At 39.4% G+C, this 19,368-nt stretch overlaps 2 protein-coding genes across 2 annotated transcripts; both read right to left on the bottom strand.

Moving 5' to 3' along the window:
• Nucleotides 1-486: 486 nt before the first annotated feature.
• LOC145495590 (thioredoxin reductase 2, mitochondrial-like) lies at nucleotides 487-10,868 on the bottom strand. Its single transcript, XM_081475222.1, has 18 exons — nucleotides 10,535-10,868; nucleotides 9,388-9,453; nucleotides 9,159-9,215; nucleotides 8,787-8,881; nucleotides 8,328-8,377; nucleotides 8,167-8,241; nucleotides 7,716-7,794; nucleotides 7,107-7,169; nucleotides 6,918-6,988; nucleotides 6,619-6,638; nucleotides 6,162-6,253; nucleotides 5,511-5,685; nucleotides 4,647-4,783; nucleotides 3,877-3,972; nucleotides 3,581-3,673; nucleotides 3,380-3,451; nucleotides 3,205-3,302; nucleotides 487-2,568 (listed from the first exon to the last, which is right to left on the bottom strand). Exons 1-18 carry the CDS (start codon nucleotides 10,635-10,637, stop codon nucleotides 2,445-2,447), a joined length of 1,566 nt encoding a protein of 521 aa, XP_081331348.1. The 5' UTR covers nucleotides 10,638-10,868; the 3' UTR covers nucleotides 487-2,444.
• Nucleotides 10,869-12,741: 1,873 nt separating this feature from the next.
• On the bottom strand, nucleotides 12,742-19,178 carry LOC145495595 (protein Wnt-8b-like). The gene is made up of 5 exons (XM_081475227.1): nucleotides 17,990-19,178; nucleotides 17,252-17,288; nucleotides 16,711-16,867; nucleotides 15,801-16,069; nucleotides 12,742-14,958 (listed from the first exon to the last, which is right to left on the bottom strand). Exons 1-5 carry the CDS (start codon nucleotides 18,055-18,057, stop codon nucleotides 14,482-14,484), a joined length of 1,008 nt encoding a protein of 335 aa, XP_081331353.1. The 5' UTR covers nucleotides 18,058-19,178; the 3' UTR covers nucleotides 12,742-14,481.
• Between the last annotated feature and the right edge of the window lie 190 nt (nucleotides 19,179-19,368).

The following is a 19,368-nucleotide window of genomic DNA, read 5'->3' as shown; positions in this document are numbered from 1 at the left end:
GACGTCGCAAATTATATATTTCCGATTGGCGCTTTGCCACCTGGCCGCGTTGAAGCGCGAGAAACTCTGGGCTTAGTTTGGGCGTGTCTTTCGTCTCTTCCCCTAAACCCAAGGATCGGAAGTAATGTTTAACCAAACTTTCCTGCTTGAAGCACCGCTGAAGCAGAGACAGAGTATCTAGACAGGCCCCAGCAGAGCGCTGAAAACTGTCTTCAGTCAAATTAATCCGGCAACAGCTATCCAACACCCGTTTAAAAAATAAATTCAGGACATTCAGTCACATGGAACCCCGTTTAATAAACGGTCACCGACGGCGGATCATGAAAATTTGGCCGGCCGTGTTAAAGAGGTGGCCGAATTTACGGGTCAAACCTCACGACTGGTCTAAATTGAGTAACGTCTTCACTGATATATCACAATTGCACCTCTAAACAACTGTGCGAAATGTAGATATAATTTTGCAAAAATTGAAACTTGAATCAGTGTATGAAATAATGACAATTAATGGAAAGATGAACATAACTGGTTCGAGTGGCCGTATAAACGGGGTAAAATTATAAAGGATTTTACAAGTTGGGATTTCAGAAAGTGGCCGTTGGCCGTATTAACAGGGTTTTCTCACAAGAAAATGTCTGGGCGTTTCGCCGGACCAAAAAAGTGGCCGTAATAACGAGGTGACCGTAACGCGGGTTTCCACTATACGTGCAATAAACAAAACTGAGTGCTTCACAGCACAAGAAGTTATTTAGGAAGTCATCACTCCCACGATTTTCACCTAACGTAGAAGCATATTAATGACATGAGTTAACTGGCAACTCGTTCTAAGGGGATATAATTCATGGTAGGCCACCCATATAGTCTCCCTGCAGTTTGCTTCTATTTACTGCCGTTTACTTGCGGTTAGCATTTAAATATTGTGTTTACTTGCAGTTGGCATTTATTTACTACTGTTTGCTTGCGGTTAACGTTTAATTACTGCTGTTTGCTTGTGGTTAGCATTTAAGGAGTAAAGGGAAAGGCGTTTATGTGTGACCTATCATGAATTATCTGCCGTTCTAAAAGGAAAACGGATGTCTGTCTTTTCTACCATGCTTCATCTCCAAATATGGTCAGTTCAGTTTAGCGCAGAGGAATCGGCCATTTCCGAGTTAGTTGTGCCTCAAAACGAGTCCTGTTTCAAAACGAGTCCTGGTACAAAACCTTTCGTATGAAAATGAGTTTGATTTGCATAAAAATGAACTAGTAGGGGGAAGCCATTCTCCTATGGTTTCGCAGAAGACTCTTTTTGACACAGAGAAAAAATGCAACTCGGAAATGGCCTCTAAAACACGAAGTTAGTCAAATTCACACTGAGAAAGTTGCAAGCCAAATTTAAACATCACCAAAACCTAATGTAAAAACTTGCCACTTCTTAAGCCAACTGCCTGACACCGAAAAATTACGAAAACTTCCCCCTCTCGAAAACAGGTCCCCAAAACCTCAAACGCAGAGAGTACAAACTACGGTGTATTTCCAGTTCAACTTTATTTTTGTTACAAAATTAGTCACTAAACACGAAACAGTCAATAGCTGCCTTGCATGAAAACTACAATTCAAGTTAGCATTTATCTTCACCATTACAATATTCTGTTGCTTATTTGTTCTTTTGTCTTTTCACAGTAGACAGCATTCTACTGAATAAAAAAAATTTACTTGTCGTTGATTCGGAAAGGTTCTCTTGTGATACACAATTTCAAAACCTTTCGTCATAAATACAAGCTCTCCTCTTGCAGGGATAAAAATTGTTTCTGCTCTCACTTTGCTCCCGGAAGAACCCACCACAACTTGACACGTATTTTTTACTACATCTTACTCGCGATAAAGAAAGAAGCACATTTTCTGGCCCATGTCTGTTCAAACTTGTTCCAGGGAAGTCTTCTCTTTAAACGCAAAGCGTCCTGAGGACGAGGTTAGCTTTTACTGACCTCGATCCCAGGCTCTCTCTTCTTTATCTCCTTTGTCCTTGAAGGTTGAAATTAAAGGTTGAAGGGAAGGCAAAGGAGAGAGAGCCTGGGATCGAGGTTGGGCTTTCCAATCAAAGATTTGAAAACTGGGCAGCGGTTTTCCCTAGCAGACGTCGCTTAGTATCATGACGTCAAAGCGAGACTACTTGTTAGTCATACTATGCTCTGAATGGATAATAACATTTGGCAAATCTCCGGCACACTAATGAAAATTTACAAAATACGCGCTTATTTCTCGCTGGATAACAGAAGAGATGAATGCCACGTAAAATGGGCCCGTGTGAAGATAAAATACTCGCGTATGAAATAAATACATTTGCCACGAAAAACTGAAACGGTTGACAGTTAATTAATTACGCTGCATGTACAAGAAATCATAGCGCACTGCAAGGAAATGTGGGAATTTTCCGGGTCGCAGTTGTTAGTGAGAGCAAATTATCCTCAGCAGCCCGTCACAGTGGGATCGTCACCAGACCTCTTGGTGATATGCATCTTAACCACCTCTTCTGCGCATGTCGGGTGTATGCCAACAGTTGAGGATAGACTGGTGTAAGTCAGACCACACCTTACGAACAAAGAACGAATACAGCAAGGAAAAAAAGTATAAGTATACATTAAAACTGAAAAATGTCAGTGTCACGAAGTCAGGAAAAGTTCACAAAAAATGTTATGTTGAACAGATAACCAATATTGTCTTGATATATCCCAAAATTATCAAACCGTAGAGTGCGACTACTAGATTTTGTACACTTTTCAACGGTTCGATTTGATTGTCGCAAAATGAGTTTTCAAGCTAAATTTTTCGAGAGATTTATAATTATGATAATTCGCCATCAAGGACTGAATCTCTGAGAGTGTATATAACACAGAGGAGTCGATAGTGTTAAATGCTGTCACGTCAAACAGACCGTTACGTGCCGTCAATTGAAGCTACCAGTTCATTGTTCTCAGTTTACGTTTTGATTGGTTAGTTTTCCTCTAGGTGGCCCAGCTCGAGTAGTCGCACTGCACGGATTGAGAATTTGGGATATGTCGAGACAATATTCGTTATGTATTCAACATAACATTTCTTGTGAACTTTCTTGTTAACTTTCTTGTGAACTTATTATTAAGATAGAAACTAGTACACAGTTACTCGAATTCCACGCTTAAAGCGATCATCAGACTGTTGAATCATCAGATTATTAAAAGCTATATGTACCTCATGGCGGCAGCAAAACCCTGAATAACTTCTCCAGCATTAGGCCCAAGAAAATGTAGACCTAAAACCTCCTGCTCGCCTTCCCGCAAACAAACGGCCTGTAAACACAGGAGAAAAAAAATCAAGTTAAATTCACGTTGTTTTGAATTCCACTTGAGAAAGTTAAGCTTCTCACCTTCATGTAACACTGCTCGACGTTTCTCTCGGGCACGGTAAATTCAAGAGGTTTGTAAAAGGCGTGGTATACCTGAAGAACGAGTACAGATATGCAAACGTCAGCTCTCCGCCAGATAGCTTAATGCTAGCTAAGTCTTCACGATCGAGCTCAACTTCTTTCCATTCCCCTTTTCTTTGTAGCGAAGTAAACTAAACTGACCTCAATGTTGTCTTCTCCATAGGACTCAATGGCTTTCTCCTCTGACAGTCCAACTGTTCCAAACTCTAACGGTGTAAACACTGTGGTGGCTACCTGCAGGTTTGAAAAGTTCCAGCATATAATTGTTATTAGTTTTACCGTTAGACTTCAAAGTACACACAAGATGGTATGCATGTCTTAAAACAGATTATGGAATTACCGTGTTAAAACAGAGAACGGTATGACTGTATTCGAACGGAGTATGGTATGAATGTGGTCAAGCCCGTAAAATAGAGCATGGTAATCCTGTGACCTACCTTGTTGTAGTCCATCGTGACGTCAGACCCTCCAAACAGCCTATCAGCGAGCAGCTTGCCGGCCCTGATAGCCACGGGCGTCAGCTCTGGACGTTCCTATCAGCGATGTAAGTAAGACAAGTGACACATCAACTGCTGATTACTGAGCGAAAATCACTTTTAGTTTTACTAGCGCAAACAGTTGGGGGGAAAGGGATGCTTGAACGAAAATTGTCCACAATCTTTGTAGATTAGGGTTCAGGGCCTGGGTCACTGGGTTGTTTGTGTTCTAGGGTAATACACTTTACTCTCAAAGTGCCTCTCTCCACGCAGGTGTATAAATGGGTACCGGCGAATTTAATGCTACGGGCCAACCCTCCGATGGACTAGCATTTCATTGAAAGGCGGGGGGGGGGGGGGGGTTGCAAGGGAAGGAAGAAGAAATACTGCTAGTTCATGCTAGGGCCGTCTGCCGCAGGTGGATTCAAACAATCAGCAACTTGGGCAAATCAAACTTAACTCTACTGGTAGATGATTGAAGCAAATATACCACCGTGGCGGATTTGAAAAGTCAACCGTTTGAGCGATGATAGCTCTTCCTCGAAGACAAAAGCAATTTGTTTGACCAAGAGGTCATTAAACATAAGCTTGCAAGTTTGCTATGGCTTTATCGATTTCAAGTTGCTAAATAAATAAGTGATTTACCTGAATGCCTACGTAGCAAACCCGTTTCTTTGCAAAGTAATCGTTTGGAAATCTAACTGAATATAGTACAGCTATTGTATTTTTACCTCAAGGACGTCACCGATTGCATAAATGTGTGAAGCTGTGGTCTGTTCATTGTTGTTTCCCAATATTTTCTTGGTTTGCGGATGCACTTGTACTCCGGCGCTTTCAAGATTCAACTGAGACGTTTCAGGGTCTCTACCTGAAGTTAAAAGCTCCTTCTTAGTCACTTGATTCTACCCAAGTATAGCAGCTAAAACTGGGAAATTGTTGTCTAGTGTAGTATTTAGATTATTTCTAGTAATGAAAAAGCATGACTCAATAGGAAGATCATGGGTCGACAAATGACAATGGCTTACTAGGTAGCACTGAGGCTGAACAAACGTAAGGTGGCTCAAAACAGTTTCCAGCACTTTCAAAGACTTGATTTTGATGTGCTATTACAACCACGCTTTATCATGCTGCAATCATGATGTCAAAAAGCTGCCCAATCACCGGTGAACACGTTATTATCATTTTCGTGACACAACAGGTTACCATAACAACAGTATATCCTGCTAAAAATCCCTTAATTTTACCTTTAAGGGTTTATAATTCAAAAAAGGCACAGTGAAACTCTTTTTTTTTATTATCAATTTTAATAAGCAGGATAAGATGCAACATTTGAGAAAGTTTGAAAAATTCTCTACATGGGGTTCAGAGCCACTTTAAATTTTCGACAATTTTAGAGTTTCCTATGTGCGCAAATACATTTGATTGAAACACTTGTCCACTGTAACAGAAATTTGAACAAGTTTAAATTATGAGAGAGAGTACAAAAAGTCCATGGGAACACATCAAAGTTAGTGGGCAAACTAGAGTGAATCTTTTCAACTCTCGTTCTGGTTTACCCTGGTTTTAAAAGAAGTTCATTCCACAGACAGACTTACCAATCGCAAACAAAACAGTTTCAAATGTTTCTTGGTGTGATTCACCCGTCACAGATTCTTTCCATGCTACATGAAGTAGGCCATTGTCAGCTTTGTCTATCCTGACTGGCACACATTGCTTCAGAAATCTTGTTCCATGATTCTCCATGTAATCAGTAGTGAGTTGTGCCATTTGCTGGGGGAACAAAGAATACTGGTTTTGATTCAAATATGAGAGATAAAAAATTCAAGTTTTCTCAAGCACTACTACTAGCCAGGTCTCATTTTGACGCAAAAAAATGTAACAGGAAGTAAATGGAAGGCGTGGAAAAAAAACACGTGAAACTGAGGCAATCTCGTTCCTTGAGGCTACAATCCTTGTTACCTGTGCGAAAATGAGCAGGGCTAGGCATGAGACGGAAACTTAGGTACAAGGCCAACATTGATCCCAGGCTCTCTCTCCTTTGCCTCCCTTGTCGTTGGGGCAGAGGAGGGCAAAGGAGAGAGAGTCTGGGATCGTGGTTACTACAAAGCTCCGGTATTTGCAAGTGTGCACAACATGACACGACACTCCAGACCCTTTATCAGAGATGATGCAAAGATAACTTGAAAATCAAGCTAGGGAAATAAGAATTCCTTTGCTAATCAAAGGAGGCAATAAACCAGTCTGACCTGGTCAAACCCTCTGAGGGGAATGGATCTCATCATCAATGATGTGTCAAATCCAAGACCTGTCAGAAAACCAGCACACTCCAAGGCAACATCTTACATAAAGCATTGTTAAGGAAATGATAATCTGCTGGACAAGAAGAACATGGAACACAACAGAAGCTACCACAAAATAAAATAAAAATCTAAAATGAATGTACAATGGACCAAATTGTTTTCAAATGAAAGGAAACAGAAACATAATGATTTAAAATTACCTAAAACTGCCAAAAATGAAAGATACCAGTAATACCAATAAAGATTGTCATGACTGCAATAAGATTCTTAGGCCTCACTAAAGGACAAATGTTCTTCAATGGATTACAAATTAAAGTCAATCTTTGCATTGAGTAAAGCACGCTGGAGGTTATAACTAAATAAGACAAAGGTGTTGATGGAAAACAAGACATCAACAGGATACATGAGGCACCAACAACTAACCTGCAAAAATCAAACAAAAAAAATAAGTAACTACATTGTTATCTTGTAAACATACTTGTAACTCACATGCTTTTTTCTGCCAATATGAAATGCGAAGAGAAGAATTTCTAAGGAAACCAAAATTTTAAGTGCTTTAGAGCTTGATATGAAATCCATGCTGTTAGAGCCAATATTATTACAGGCCATTAGTACACATGTCACGCAAAAAAAACGTATGTGGCAAGTTGCAACGGTCTGGTGTCAGTCTGTTACCAAAACAGATATGCATACCAGACTTACGTTTTCCCTGGGGACTTTTTTAAGGAGAAAATGTCATCACTGCTTATACCATATTCAACTGCACCTGGAACCTACAAAAAGACAAATATGACTGTATGGTCAATTGCATTTTGCCTGTTTACTTTATAGATAAACATGTTAAATCTGTAAGGAAAATCAGATTTCACTCTAGCCATTCGTAAAACTGACCTCTTTAGGAAACCTTGGTCTTCCACCAACAGCTATTACAAAATTTTCAGCTCGCAGAGTTTTCTGAAAAGTCAATAAGTAAAGTCAAGAGCATGTATACAAATTCATTAGTGACCAGCTGGTCAGAAATATTAATGTTCAGGTTTGCTGGTATAGTTCTATAAACAAAACCCTGCAGGCTTCAAACACAATGCATTCATTTCTTGAAGTAATGTGGGCTGTGAGTTGCACACTGTATAATATCAATAAAAGTTTAGCATGGCTAGCCACTTGATTTTAATTTTAGCAGTCCAAATTAAATGCTCCAAGAAATCAACAGTTAGTTTTATCGCAAGGCTTCCCTCTGAAGATATGCTTTGTTACTTTATTGTCTATCGATAAAAGTAGTTGAGGATATCAAAACCTAGAGTGTGGCCACTCAAATGGAAGCTACTGAACAATATTTTCATGTGGTACAGTTTGTTATGCTGTAGATAGCTTTTCAATCTGCAAATGAAAGCTATTGTGCGAGCATGTTGCTTATTTCTGCAATAAGTTTCTTTTTAATTTTACACTGTCTGTGGCAGTTAGTCTTTCGAATGGAAGTCTTAATCAGATAAATTCTTGTACCTCAGTACCATTCTTTAACACTGCCTTAATTGTGTGAGAATCCAAAAATGATCCCTTCGCATTAAGATACTCAACCTTTCTGAAAAAGACAGACACCATTACAACCACATTACAATGAAAAACAAAATATCAAAGACACAATAATTCGGCTGCTATAACACTGAGTTCACCGTTTCAATCTGGGTATTATTAACTATTTATTAACCAAGAGTAAGGTCTCTACGGGAAAATCTCAAACCGACACCTTGCTGTATTGACCGAGCGATAGCGATAGCAAGGTTTGAGATTTTCCTGTAAAGACCAAATGTAGGAGGTTGATAAGTTGTTTATTATATGGCTTTTTGCTTTAGTTTTGCAGGCCTGCGATCGGCCCGTGGGCATTAGGGTAGAATAATGTCCTACAATTGGCCAATCAGAGCACACATTATATCGATATAATAATGTCACTTACTTGTCATGCAACTGAACTCTGTGGCCCCAATTCAGTGATTTGACATGATTCTGTACAGCCTTCACAAGTGCTTCCCTGTGACATAAAGGTAAAGCAATTCTGTCAAAATTAAGGCATTCAAGTTCTTTGAGTTAATGCTCATACCAGCTATGGATCCATACCATGAAATGGTTATATTTTCAGGAACATTCCATCCAAAATGTTTTGCATCCTAAATTAAGAGAGAATGCAGATCAGAGGCATTATCATGTGCCAACTTTATGTCAAAGAGTGAAATGAATTTAACATTGAGCCACAGGAGGTAACACTTATCCATTTAAAACAGTAAATCTTTAGAAATAAAGATCAAACATGCAATTCTGCTTATTTTGATAATAATTTTTTATTCTTAAAAGAAGGCATGCATACAAGAATGGTTGGTTTGCGCTGTGCAAGATCTCTAAATTATTTCTTTCTCTTGAAAGTATAGTAAAAAAGCATTTTGTGATTGAAATAAATTTTATAGAAATTTTATTGATGCTTACATAAAAAAGCAGCTATGTTCTGGCATTCTTTTCAAATTGAACCTGTATTCTTTTACAACTAACACTGTTGATGAAGTACATTATATATCACTGTACCTTGAATGACTCTCCCAGGAGTGCGGCCTGGTGCATCAGCTTTTTAGGGATACATCCCACATTGACACAGGTTCCACCAAGGCCCCAAATGGAACCTTGAACAACACAATAAAAGATTAGCTGTGCCAGTCAGTAAGAAAACTAATAACTTACTGACAACAGGCCACATGATATACAGACTACCAGGGGTTGCATTGATGTTTTCAGCGCAAGGGCAACTGGTTTTCACAGGTACGCAAAACTGTTTGAACTGAACTTCTTTATAAGAAAAACTTTCCTCTAGATGGTCGAACCAGGTGCGCAAAATCATTCTCACAGTGAGTTTACTATCCAGAATTAAACCAAAGTGAAATCTACATTCTTTATCTTTACCTTGTGAGGAGGGAGAGACATAGTCCAAGACTGCAACCTTTTTGCCATACTTAGCGGCTGTAAGAGAAACAATACAACTTGGCATGAGTTGTGCCTCATTTACAAGCCAGTTACCACATCAACTAACTTAAACTATGAATAAATTATAAATAATTTAACATAAATCTTTTGCATAAATTAAATAATAAATATTCACTATCAAATTTAATACAAATCAAGCTCTTTGCACCTTCCTTTGAACATGCAAGTCCCCCAGATCCACCACCAATTACAATGAGATCATATTCATGTGAATCTGATAAGATAAAAACATAGCAAGACACAATTACATGTAAATCTGTATATAAAGATGCATTTCATAGATATTGACTGTCTACAAGTATCTTCTAAGCTGATTCTCACATCCTATGACAACGAGCTATTTCTAAGTTGTCTTGTGCCTCTGTGTCAAATTAAGTGTTAATGCAAAACCATTCATATGGAAATGTGTTCCCATTACAGGTTCTTTTTCATGCAAATCAAACTCATTTTCAAATGAAAGGTTTTGCAAGGTAACTCGGAAATGACCTATTTTAACAAACACTGTATTCGAAACATTTGTCAAATAATTGATATCGAAAACTTATCACTGACTTCCAATTTTTCCCAAATTCACCCTTGGCTCAAAAGAACAATTCCATTTTATGTCCACCCTGACCCCCGTAGTGGGAGCCGCGGTAGCCTCATGGTTAGTGTGCTCGTCTCCGGATCGAGGGGTCCGGGTTCGAGCCCTGGCCAGGGACATTGTGTTGTGTCCTTGGGCAAGACACTTTACTCTCACAGTGCCTCTCTCCACCCAGGTGTATAAATGGGTACCGGCGAACTTAATGCTGTGGGTAACCCTGCGATGGACTAGCATCCCATCCAGTGGGGAGTAGAAATACTCCTAGTCGCTTCATGCTACGGAAACCGGGATAAGCTCCGGCCTGATGGGCCACTTGGCTCGCATGCAGACTTTACCTACCTGACCCCCGTAGGTGAGGTTAATCAAAATCCACCCCTTATGAAAATGAGATAGTTGGCAACATCATGCTCTCTCCATCCCTTCCCCCCACTGGCAGGGATAACCTGATTTTCCTTTACAAGCTCACAAAAAGGAACTCTTCTACCAAACCCCATCAGACATAAGCCCGTCAAAAAAACCCTTTCGGAGGGAGGTGGGGGGGAATGTACCATGGCTTGAGCAACATTGAAGACGTCATTAAAATGTCAGTTATGTTATAACAAGACTTGGATGGTCAGTCTACTTCTGGATCATATTGCTCCATTACGATACATCAATCTTTAATAATTCTAAGCTCTGTGTTAATTTCTAAGTATTCCTGGTCATCCCTTACCTTGTCCGTTGCTCAAACTACGGCTGACATTTTTCACGGGTTGGCGAGTTCTCAGATGTCCTCCGATACGCTTTAGGCGAACAGAATGTCTTATAAAGTTCATGAACGTTTAGATTACCTAGCCCACCTTGGAAAATCTTGAAGATATAGACATAAGAGGACAAAAACTGCTATTACCCTCTGCCAAAGCCCTCTTGCCTCTTCGATTTCTTCTCTAGAGGAAATGCGGGCTCGAAAACTTTACTCGTCCCAGACCCAAACGCTAAGTTTTTGTGGCCGGGCATGGGGAAGGGGGAGTGGGGTGGCGCAGAGTTAGCGCTTTCGTTACGGACTGATCGGGGGGTAGCGGCGGGGGGCGGGGGGGGGGGGGAGGGAGAGAAATGGTTTTTAACCAGCTTCACTGAGCATTGTCAACTTTCGATACATCTATTTCCTAAGATATTTATTTGTAAAATTACAAAAGAGTCTTGCTGGTTTTTTGGCTGCCTTTGTGCACACTCTTTGGCAGGTTATAGTTTGAGGCTACTCTTGGTAAACCTCAAAGATAGTTTTAGATAGTGTTAGCACCGTTAATGTTCCCGCAAGCGGAAAATTACAAGCAGAAATTTGTGTCGTAGATTTTGAAGTGTCTGTACAAGTGAAATTCTGGCCACATGTTAATGAAGGGAGATATTCATGACGGATCGCGGTTTATAACTTAGACTTCGGTCTTGTAATTGATTTATTACATGTTCATCATCCAGGAGATTCTTATTTAACACCCTCGCTTTCCGTTGACGCAGTTATGTGCAGCATTGTAGGGAAAATTGATTCCCTTCATGAAGAAATCCGTCAGACTCTTAGTGCAGTCGCAGCAGGCGTTAAATGGCGATACAAGCACGTAGAGGATGGCAGCTATGAAGCCAATAGGCAGAGCGAGAAGCAATAAGATTATCAACCAGATGATGCTCCATAATAAGCTGCATAAAGCGTCCACAATTTTGGCCATTCTGTTGTTTTGACCAAAAGGCTCTGTGGAGTTAAAAATTGTATCTAAATATTATCAAATACATGTATATATAATATATATGGGTCATTGAGAAAGCTTGTTCGGTCAAGATGGCTCGGATATTAGCTAAGTTCTTATTTGCGCGTTTACACAAAATGTAGCTTGTTTATGGACCGAGACGGAGTCGAGGATCATAAACACGCATATAAAGAACGAGGCCAATTGACCGAACAAGCTTGGTCAATAAAGGATTTATTATACCGTAAAAGAACGCTATTTTCTTGCAGGACACAGCGGGTAGTCCCGAGCGAGCAAGATTGCGTGTTGATCACGTGGTTCTATCAGACATAGCACGTGATTCACTTCCAAGAAGTGCTGTCTTTGTTAGAAATTTGCGATGAGACTGGGGCGAAAAAAGGTTTTTCATGTTACACCGGTAGAATTGTGATCTACGGCTGCATGTTTGAAAATCTAATGTTAAAAACTTGTACGATTTGACAGATAAGTCATTCTCACCAGGCACCGATCTTTGCGGCTCTATCAAGTGAAGGCACATGAAAGAAAGAGGAACATGTTAAGAAATACTTGAACGCAATTGCCATGAACGCAAAAAGCACCGAATTACCACCAGTTGCGCGGGAAGTTTTTCTAGTGTTTACCTGTTTGCGCTACATGAAACTTGAATGCAAATAAAATGACACTTTTTAAAAAAAACTCAAGTTACTAAACTTGGAAAATTCTTGACAATTTAAAAGAAAAATATACTTACACTCAATTTGTAGTTACCCCCTGTGTCTGGATCCTCTTAAACGAAAACTAATTTATGCAGGATCAAAGAGACAGATCATTTTTAATTTTTAAAGAACGCCTCTTTGCCATGCCAATGAAAATAACTAAGACTTTGACAGATACCTGTTAACGTGTTTTGGTCCTGTTTTGATCATGCATTGTATAACAGTGGATCTCATTTACATATGAGGAAGAACACATGGTAGACAAACAAGAGGGGGATCTTTGTTTACAACATTTGCCTCGTTAGCATAAGAGATTCAGTTTCTGATGCAAGCTACTAAAATATCAGACCTGAATATTAAAATTGCACAGCACGATTAACTGTCCCAAGGAATTTGAGCCCGATGTATTAAATACTTTTTGTGCGACGCGGGTTTAAAAACTCCAAATTTTACAAAGATTTTATGAGCTCATTAGAGCTTTTGCCTCCCAAAAAATTTTGCAGTTTTTGAAAGCCCATTTGTCCTTGAAAATTACACCCACGGAGCCAGACATTTCACGAGATACTAAGTCTCACAAGCTATTTAAATGTTTAGAGTCAATTCGTGTCTAGCGTGATGCCTTCTCTGTGCGAAGTCGTATGCTAGTGAGGAAAAATGTAAACAAAAACGTCAGCAAAGATCGCCCTATTAAGGGGACTAGGAAAGCATCCAATATCTCCAGATGTGAGGCCCTCTTTCGTTTCGAAGACTGAGGACTAATAAAACTCCGTTAACGCAGAGTTTTGCTGTCATCATATCAGGGAGCTTAATTAAGCCTGACGGCGACGGCGAAGCCTTGGACGACGCCTAGTCAAAAATGAATTTATATTTTACCAGCGAAATTCGCGATAGTCTAGATCAGTTCAGTACGCCAATGGCTCTAAAAACATGTTCAAGCTAAATATGTAGTGAAAGCGTTCAATTCCAAATGGAAATGTTAAAAATTTGCCGTGGTAGTTCGCTTTCCTCAGGCTACGCCGAACTTGGTCAGTTCACGTTCTTGTTTTGCAGAGGCTGGCAAAGAAATGTACAAAGATTTATAACGCACGTGCACAGCCATTGTTCCGCTCATTAAACCTTTTTTTTGGTGACGTTCTCGTTGCCGTCGTCGTCGTGGTTTGCTTAAGCTCCCTTTTGACGCAAAGTTCCTCCAGGTTCTCTTATTAATCACCCACATACAAAAAGCAAGGTTTCTCAACTATGTTCAATGTTTATTAGTTTTAAACAACTTTAACAACGTCTTCTTTACCTGACATAGAGTCTGAATGTGCGATATCGCAGTACCTATACATGGCTTCCATCACTCCATTAAATGAAACTAGATTAAAATAATTTCATACTTTTTCAGCGTCAATTCAGCTTCAAATAGAGCATTTGTAAATCAGCATGCATCTAATTAGCGACACAGCTCGAACGTTAAACCAAACTTAGCCTATATATATATACATATGAAGATAACTTGTACAACTGAAAAGCATCTTTTTACGAGCACAATTAATAGACCGTTTTCGTATTCTCGGTATTGGACTGGAACTAGCTTGCAACTGAGGCTAATACGGGTATTCCCTCGCATGAGCCTCCATTGCAAGCTAGTTCCAGTCCAATACCGAGAATACGAAAATGGCCGGTTGAGAAACTGTTTGCGGCTCCCTCTTGACTGAATACCTAACTGCCACCATGACAAATAATCAACATGTATACAATATTTCCGAGTAATATTCTTGGCTATCCTATCATAGCATGCGTTCAACCACTGATATTTCGTTGTTTTTTGTTTTTTTGTTTTTTTTTTTTCATTTTGCAGAGAAATTTCAGTTTTCCCCTCGTCAATTTTTATCTTTTAAAAAGCGTTATTTTTTTCTCACTTCATACCCTCACTAAGACTGCTTTTTAGTCTTTTAATTTCAATTAGGAATGTTTTACATTTATAATACATTTAGAGGAGGGGTACTTATTCCAGAAAAGACGCTACATCTAGAGTAGTTAAATCGAAAAAGTAAGGCAATTGCCATTCTAAACCCGTGCTGACGGATTTTTTCGCGGGATGAAAGAATTCGCAGCGCGGTGACTATGTGACGGAAGCCGTACATTTTGGCGGGAAAACATCATTGGATAAAAGACCCTGAATATCGTAGCAATCTGATTGGTCGAATCTTCCCTTGAGGCTTTGCATCATGCGCAGTAAGTTACCTTCTTGTGCATGTTGTCACCGAAAACTTCTTAGGACAGATCTGGCATTTGACGCTACAGCACCAAACAAACTTACACTTACATTTAACTTGTTTGAAAAGTTCAACTGTTTGATGCCTCATTTTACAAGAGTTACACAGAGATCTGCACTTGGTCGTGGACACTTCGTCATCCCGACATGTCCTTCCCACCATTCCTGGAGATCCCACACTGTCGTTCCTGACGCAGTAGTCTGGGGACGAGTCAAGGTAGACCAGCTTTTTCTCCTTGCTAGACACAGCTCTTGGTTGCTTTTTAACTCTCTCTTGCAGTATGTTGTTTTGAAATGATACTCGTGCAGCTTTATAGTAGATCTCCTTCAGTTTGGATCCCACCAGGGTGAAAGGCGCCAGCCGCTTCCAGCAAGTTTTCAAATTACAACTCCCGGTGACGCCATGACATTTGCACTCTCTGTTCAGACTCGCGCGAACAACCTGTTTGTAATAAATAAGTTTTCTTAGTGCGAGGAAAGTGTGTGAAAGTTTTTGAATGGAATCCAGAAGATTTCAATTGAGCGGGAATAAACCTATATTAGTTTATTCACTTTTCTATCGCTCGTAATTACAGTTTTGAGAGTATGACATATATAAACGAGAGCTAATCAACCTCTTTTTACTTGCTTTGGGCTTTCGAAATAATGTGGTTCATTTTTTTTCACTCTAGTTACTTTTTAACTGAGATTCAGGCTCTAGTCATTAGTAGAGCAGGGATGGCGCAGTGGCGAGACCGCTCGCCTCCCGCCAATGTGGTCGGGATTCGATTCCGGCCTGGTAGCATACGTAAGTTGGCTTTGTTGTTGGTGCTCGCCTTGCTCCGATGGTTTTTCTCTGATTCTCCGGTTTTCCTCCCTCCGCAAAAATCAACATATCCTAATTCCAATCCGACCCGAATAGGGGACCCACATGAAAACCAGCTAAGGCTGATGTGTCTTCCTCTCTAATCTCTATTTATTAACTTATATGCGCAGAAAAAAAGCGAACTAAAGGAACTCAGTCACGTTATTTTTAGTAATTTTTGGCCGCGTACAAAATTACCTTCAAACTGAAAGAATCCTGAAAATAGTAGTTTACTGAGAAAGCGAAAAACACAAGCACAAAGAAACGAGGATGTTTAAGGATGGAGAAGATTAACACGGATTACTAATGACGAAGATGCGCAAATTGTATTAATTATGTTGGGACGTCGCTTTTTTAAGTGTTCATGCATCCTTGTCCCCAGATCTAGAGAACGTTTTTTTTTGTCGAGAATGACATTCATGTTATTTCTGTCACCTCACCTTTCTTCCCACTTCATTGTTGTGCAAGTTAAAAGCCGTTCGAGCGTCATTGCCCTTCTCTAGTCTGTCTATAAAGCGCTTGGTCTCCTTTTCTCCAAATCGTACGTTATCACTGCATCCGCCCCATTGCCAATCGTCTTTGCTTTTTCGCTGTTTCCTGACCTCGGCGCACGGACATCCGGGAATGTTGCCCCGTCGGCAATGGTGCGTGATCTCGTGTGTAATGGCGGCAGCGCTAATGGCGTGGATGAAAGCTGTTTCACGAGTGGCTACAACGAATCAACACCATAGGAAGTTAGAATTCAGAAGAATTGACTCGAAATGACAAAATTTAGTTGTTGTAGCTTTTTCGAAGCTTTTCAGGGAATACAGGGTTGTTTGTTAGCGTTCACGATAGCTCGTGAAATATAATTTTGTTAAGCAAACAAGATGATCTCATTATAGCAGCTCATTAGTATACACTTAGAAACTTCTTAGCTAATTAACGCCTTATAAGTATGTCTTAAGCGCATCTAAGCCTTCTCAGAATTACAGCGAAGAGCAGAAAAGATGAAATGGAAAAAAACTTTGAAATTCCCTGTCTTTTTTAGTCTTTCAGCGCATTTGAGAAAGTTCAGTCTGTCCCGGATTAGTCAATGCTCATTGACTATCTTCGGTGTTATTGTCTTGCAAACGACTTATATAAGTGAACATAAAACAATTAAACAAGTCAGTCTGTTAGTTCTCATTCCAATCTTTTTTAACACTTCTAGAGAACTTGTGCCACAAATGCCAAGACTGTAAGAAGTAAGTTGGAAATTGAAATCGTTGTCTTTGAAGTTCTTATGTTTTCTTTTTTTATGTGAGGGATCTAGCGCTTTGACATGGAAGTATGGGACAATAAAGAATTGTTGAAGGACAACGACTTTACCGTGTGGAAGCGTTGTTTTAACAAAAATGGGCAACTCCTTTAAAACATGTTTGTTGTCCAATGTGCAGTTCCAGATCTCATTTTTGAACTGATTTCGACACTCCTCAAGTCCAAGATGGCCTCCTTTCTTGACGATACCCAACAACAAAGGATAGGACTGCGTAAAAACAAGTCATATAAAGAAACGATCACATTAGTTAATTATCGAATTTGCTGATAACAGGTTTCAGTTTCAGGCTGGGCTAGAAGGCTAGAAAACCTTAATCTGCAGTTCTAACTGGTTAGGTACAACACACGCAACTTAGTTTACAATTAAAGAAGTCAATGAACTAATGAGTCTCGCTTCAGCTAATGTATAAACTAATAAAGTAAATAACTGTTCGTTCACACTCTTGAGAGGTTAATACCGCTAGATTCGAGCCTTTTACAAAGGAAACAACACTGACTGATCAAAAACGCCGACGAATGCATTCTGTAAAACATTACTTAGAGACTGAAAATCTTGCCGATTAATAGCCGGAATACAAGTGATTTAAAATACCTCTTGTCCGAGAATGCTGTCGAGACCACGATCGGATCTGTTGAATAAATTTGTTGATCAATCAAGTCCTGCAAGTCAGTCTTGACAACACTTCAGGTCAGATATTGTTCAGTGGCTTTATTGTAAATTTACAGTACTTCAAGGTTATAAATAATAATAATAAAAAAACATTCCCTACTCAGGTTTTTAGTACTCCAAACATCTCAAGAATCCACTTAGGTATAAATGGCGGTACCAATTAAACTAATGGCTGTGACTTAAATAGAAAACACCCTTTACTCTTGGACAGTCTGTCTCTTAGGGTCAACTCGATTTTGTGGCTTACACACGAATCGTAATTAACAGGCATTCCCGAAGGTTCTTATGCAGACACCTGACTCGGGGAGTGAAGCAAAATTCGCTTTGAATTGAGCAAGTTGTTTTCTCTTTTGAACATAGAAGCTAGTGGCAAGACTAAGTTAACAATTTCTGCAATCTTGTCTGTCCGTCTTGAAATCTTCGAGTGTGACGAACCATACACGATCGATATTTTCAGTTAAACATAGTTGATAAAAAATCTTTCACCGTAAAACCGTACGTTTACAGGCTTTCTTATAAGAAGGGCAAATCAATTCTTCCAATGTTACTCTTTGCGGACGGTTCTCTTAAGCTAAAAGGACGTTTCTTCCTCGGTTGGTCGCGTCAATCACGCTTGAAAAATTGCTTGAATTAATCTTCAAATCAAAATTTGCAACTTACCTGGTTCTGCAGGATCCTTCATTCACCAAAACTGCAAGAATAAACGAAAATACCGTGCACGATTTCATAGTCGGTGCTTACAAGAACTCGGAACAGCCTGTGTGAGTTAAGATCAATAGAATACCGAAGCTCCTGTGTTCTTTTAGAATATCGGGCTGGTAAAAACAAATAAACTCATTAACAAAGCATTCAAACAAAGGCAAGGATCCCTATTATGCAAAATTTCTCAAGTGGGCGGAGGTGCGACTTCGTCGGCATGGACATAAGAGTCGCAGATTTTTTTTTTACACAGCTCAATGAAACAATAGTGTTGTTATCTCATTATAATTCATTAAATCTATGATAATCTTCCGACAATTCAGACGTTATTTTCCAAATGCTTGGGTGCGTTTAAAAACGTGTGATGCTTCAGCATTGAAGAGAATTTTACACGTGTTTTTAAAATTCAATTAAGGTGATCAATAACATGCCGCCGAACTGCCTTGCTAACATAAAACCTACACAGAAATGTTATGTTAATCGTTATGGCGACCTTAAACTGCTTTTAAGAAAGGAAACTGAACGTTGTCGAGGAAAAGGTTGTTGTTATTCATCGTGGTAGATGCAATAATAAAGTGTATTATCGTTTTTCTCACGATGTAGTCACTTGAGATGTGACTACATCGTGGGACAAACGATAATACACTTTATTAAACTGAACGTTTATAAAATCTATTGTCAACCTGTAGCCGGGTAAGATGAAACTCTGAGATTTAACAGCCGCACATAGCGACACAAAAAATTGCTGTTATACGCTGAAAATTTGAACAGAGCGAAAATTTCGGATCCCATTGTAAAATTTGTTTATAGAATATAGCAAAGGCAACATCTTCGACATCTTTTATCTGTTCTCTCTTTTTTTTGTCGGTGTTCGGTGAAGTCAAAAGGGATGACCTAAACAATAAAGTTAGCGTTTTACCTCGTTGTAGATCAATTAAGACAACATCGCATATCAGCTTTGCGCTTGGTGTGAAATTGAGAGAATCTTCAATGTTTGATGTCGATGAAAGCGAAACAAGTCTCTCCTTGAAGAAAACCGTCGTCCGGGCCTGAATATGTACCATTAACATAACAGGCTAGTTGGAAAAACATCTTTCTCGATTCTCAAACTGAGGTTTGCACGACTAATCCTTTGATACTAAAAGTTCTCCGAAGGAATTTAAAAGATTTTAGTTTAAGATAAATTATACCTTGATTCCTTTGTTTCTTTATTATAACAATTTAATTTAATTTGCTCGCCCTCAGCTCCTAAAACATTGATATTTTTGTTCGAAAAAAAAATCGAACAATCAAAACGGAAGGAAGTGATTCCTCCACTTCAAACGAATAACGCGTCACTC

The sequence above is a fragment of the Orbicella franksi genome, chromosome 8 (genome assembly GCF_964199315.1).
Source record: "Orbicella franksi chromosome 8, jaOrbFran1.1, whole genome shotgun sequence".
NCBI lineage: Eukaryota > Metazoa > Cnidaria > Anthozoa > Scleractinia > Merulinidae > Orbicella > Orbicella franksi.
The sequence above is the reverse complement of the archived record's forward strand: the minus strand, read 5'-3'. Positions and strand labels throughout refer to the sequence as shown.

Excerpts from the sequence above, each read along its gene's own strand:
- LOC145495590 (XM_081475222.1), bottom strand. The coding sequence starts at position 10,637 with ATGAACTTTATAAGACATTCTGTTCGCCTAAAGCGTATCGGAGGACAT. Across the intron at positions 6,254-6,618 it reads GTTAGTTGTTGGTGCCTCAT|ATGTTGCCTTGGAGTGTGCT; the intron begins GTATCCTGTTGA and ends GCTTTATGTAAG. Across the intron at positions 3,973-4,646 it reads CAATCGGTGACGTCCTTGAG|GAACGTCCAGAGCTGACGCC; the intron begins GTAAAAATACAA and ends CATCGCTGATAG.
- LOC145495595 (XM_081475227.1), bottom strand. The coding sequence starts at position 18,057 with ATGAAATCGTGCACGGTATTTTCGTTTATTCTTGCAGTTTTGGTGAAT. Across the intron at positions 17,289-17,989 it reads GAAGGATCCTGCAGAACCAG|ATCCGATCGTGGTCTCGACA; the intron begins GTAAGTTGCAAA and ends TTTATTCAACAG. Across the intron at positions 14,959-15,800 it reads ACAATGAAGTGGGAAGAAAG|GTTGTTCGCGCGAGTCTGAA; the intron begins GTGAGGTGACAG and ends TATTACAAACAG.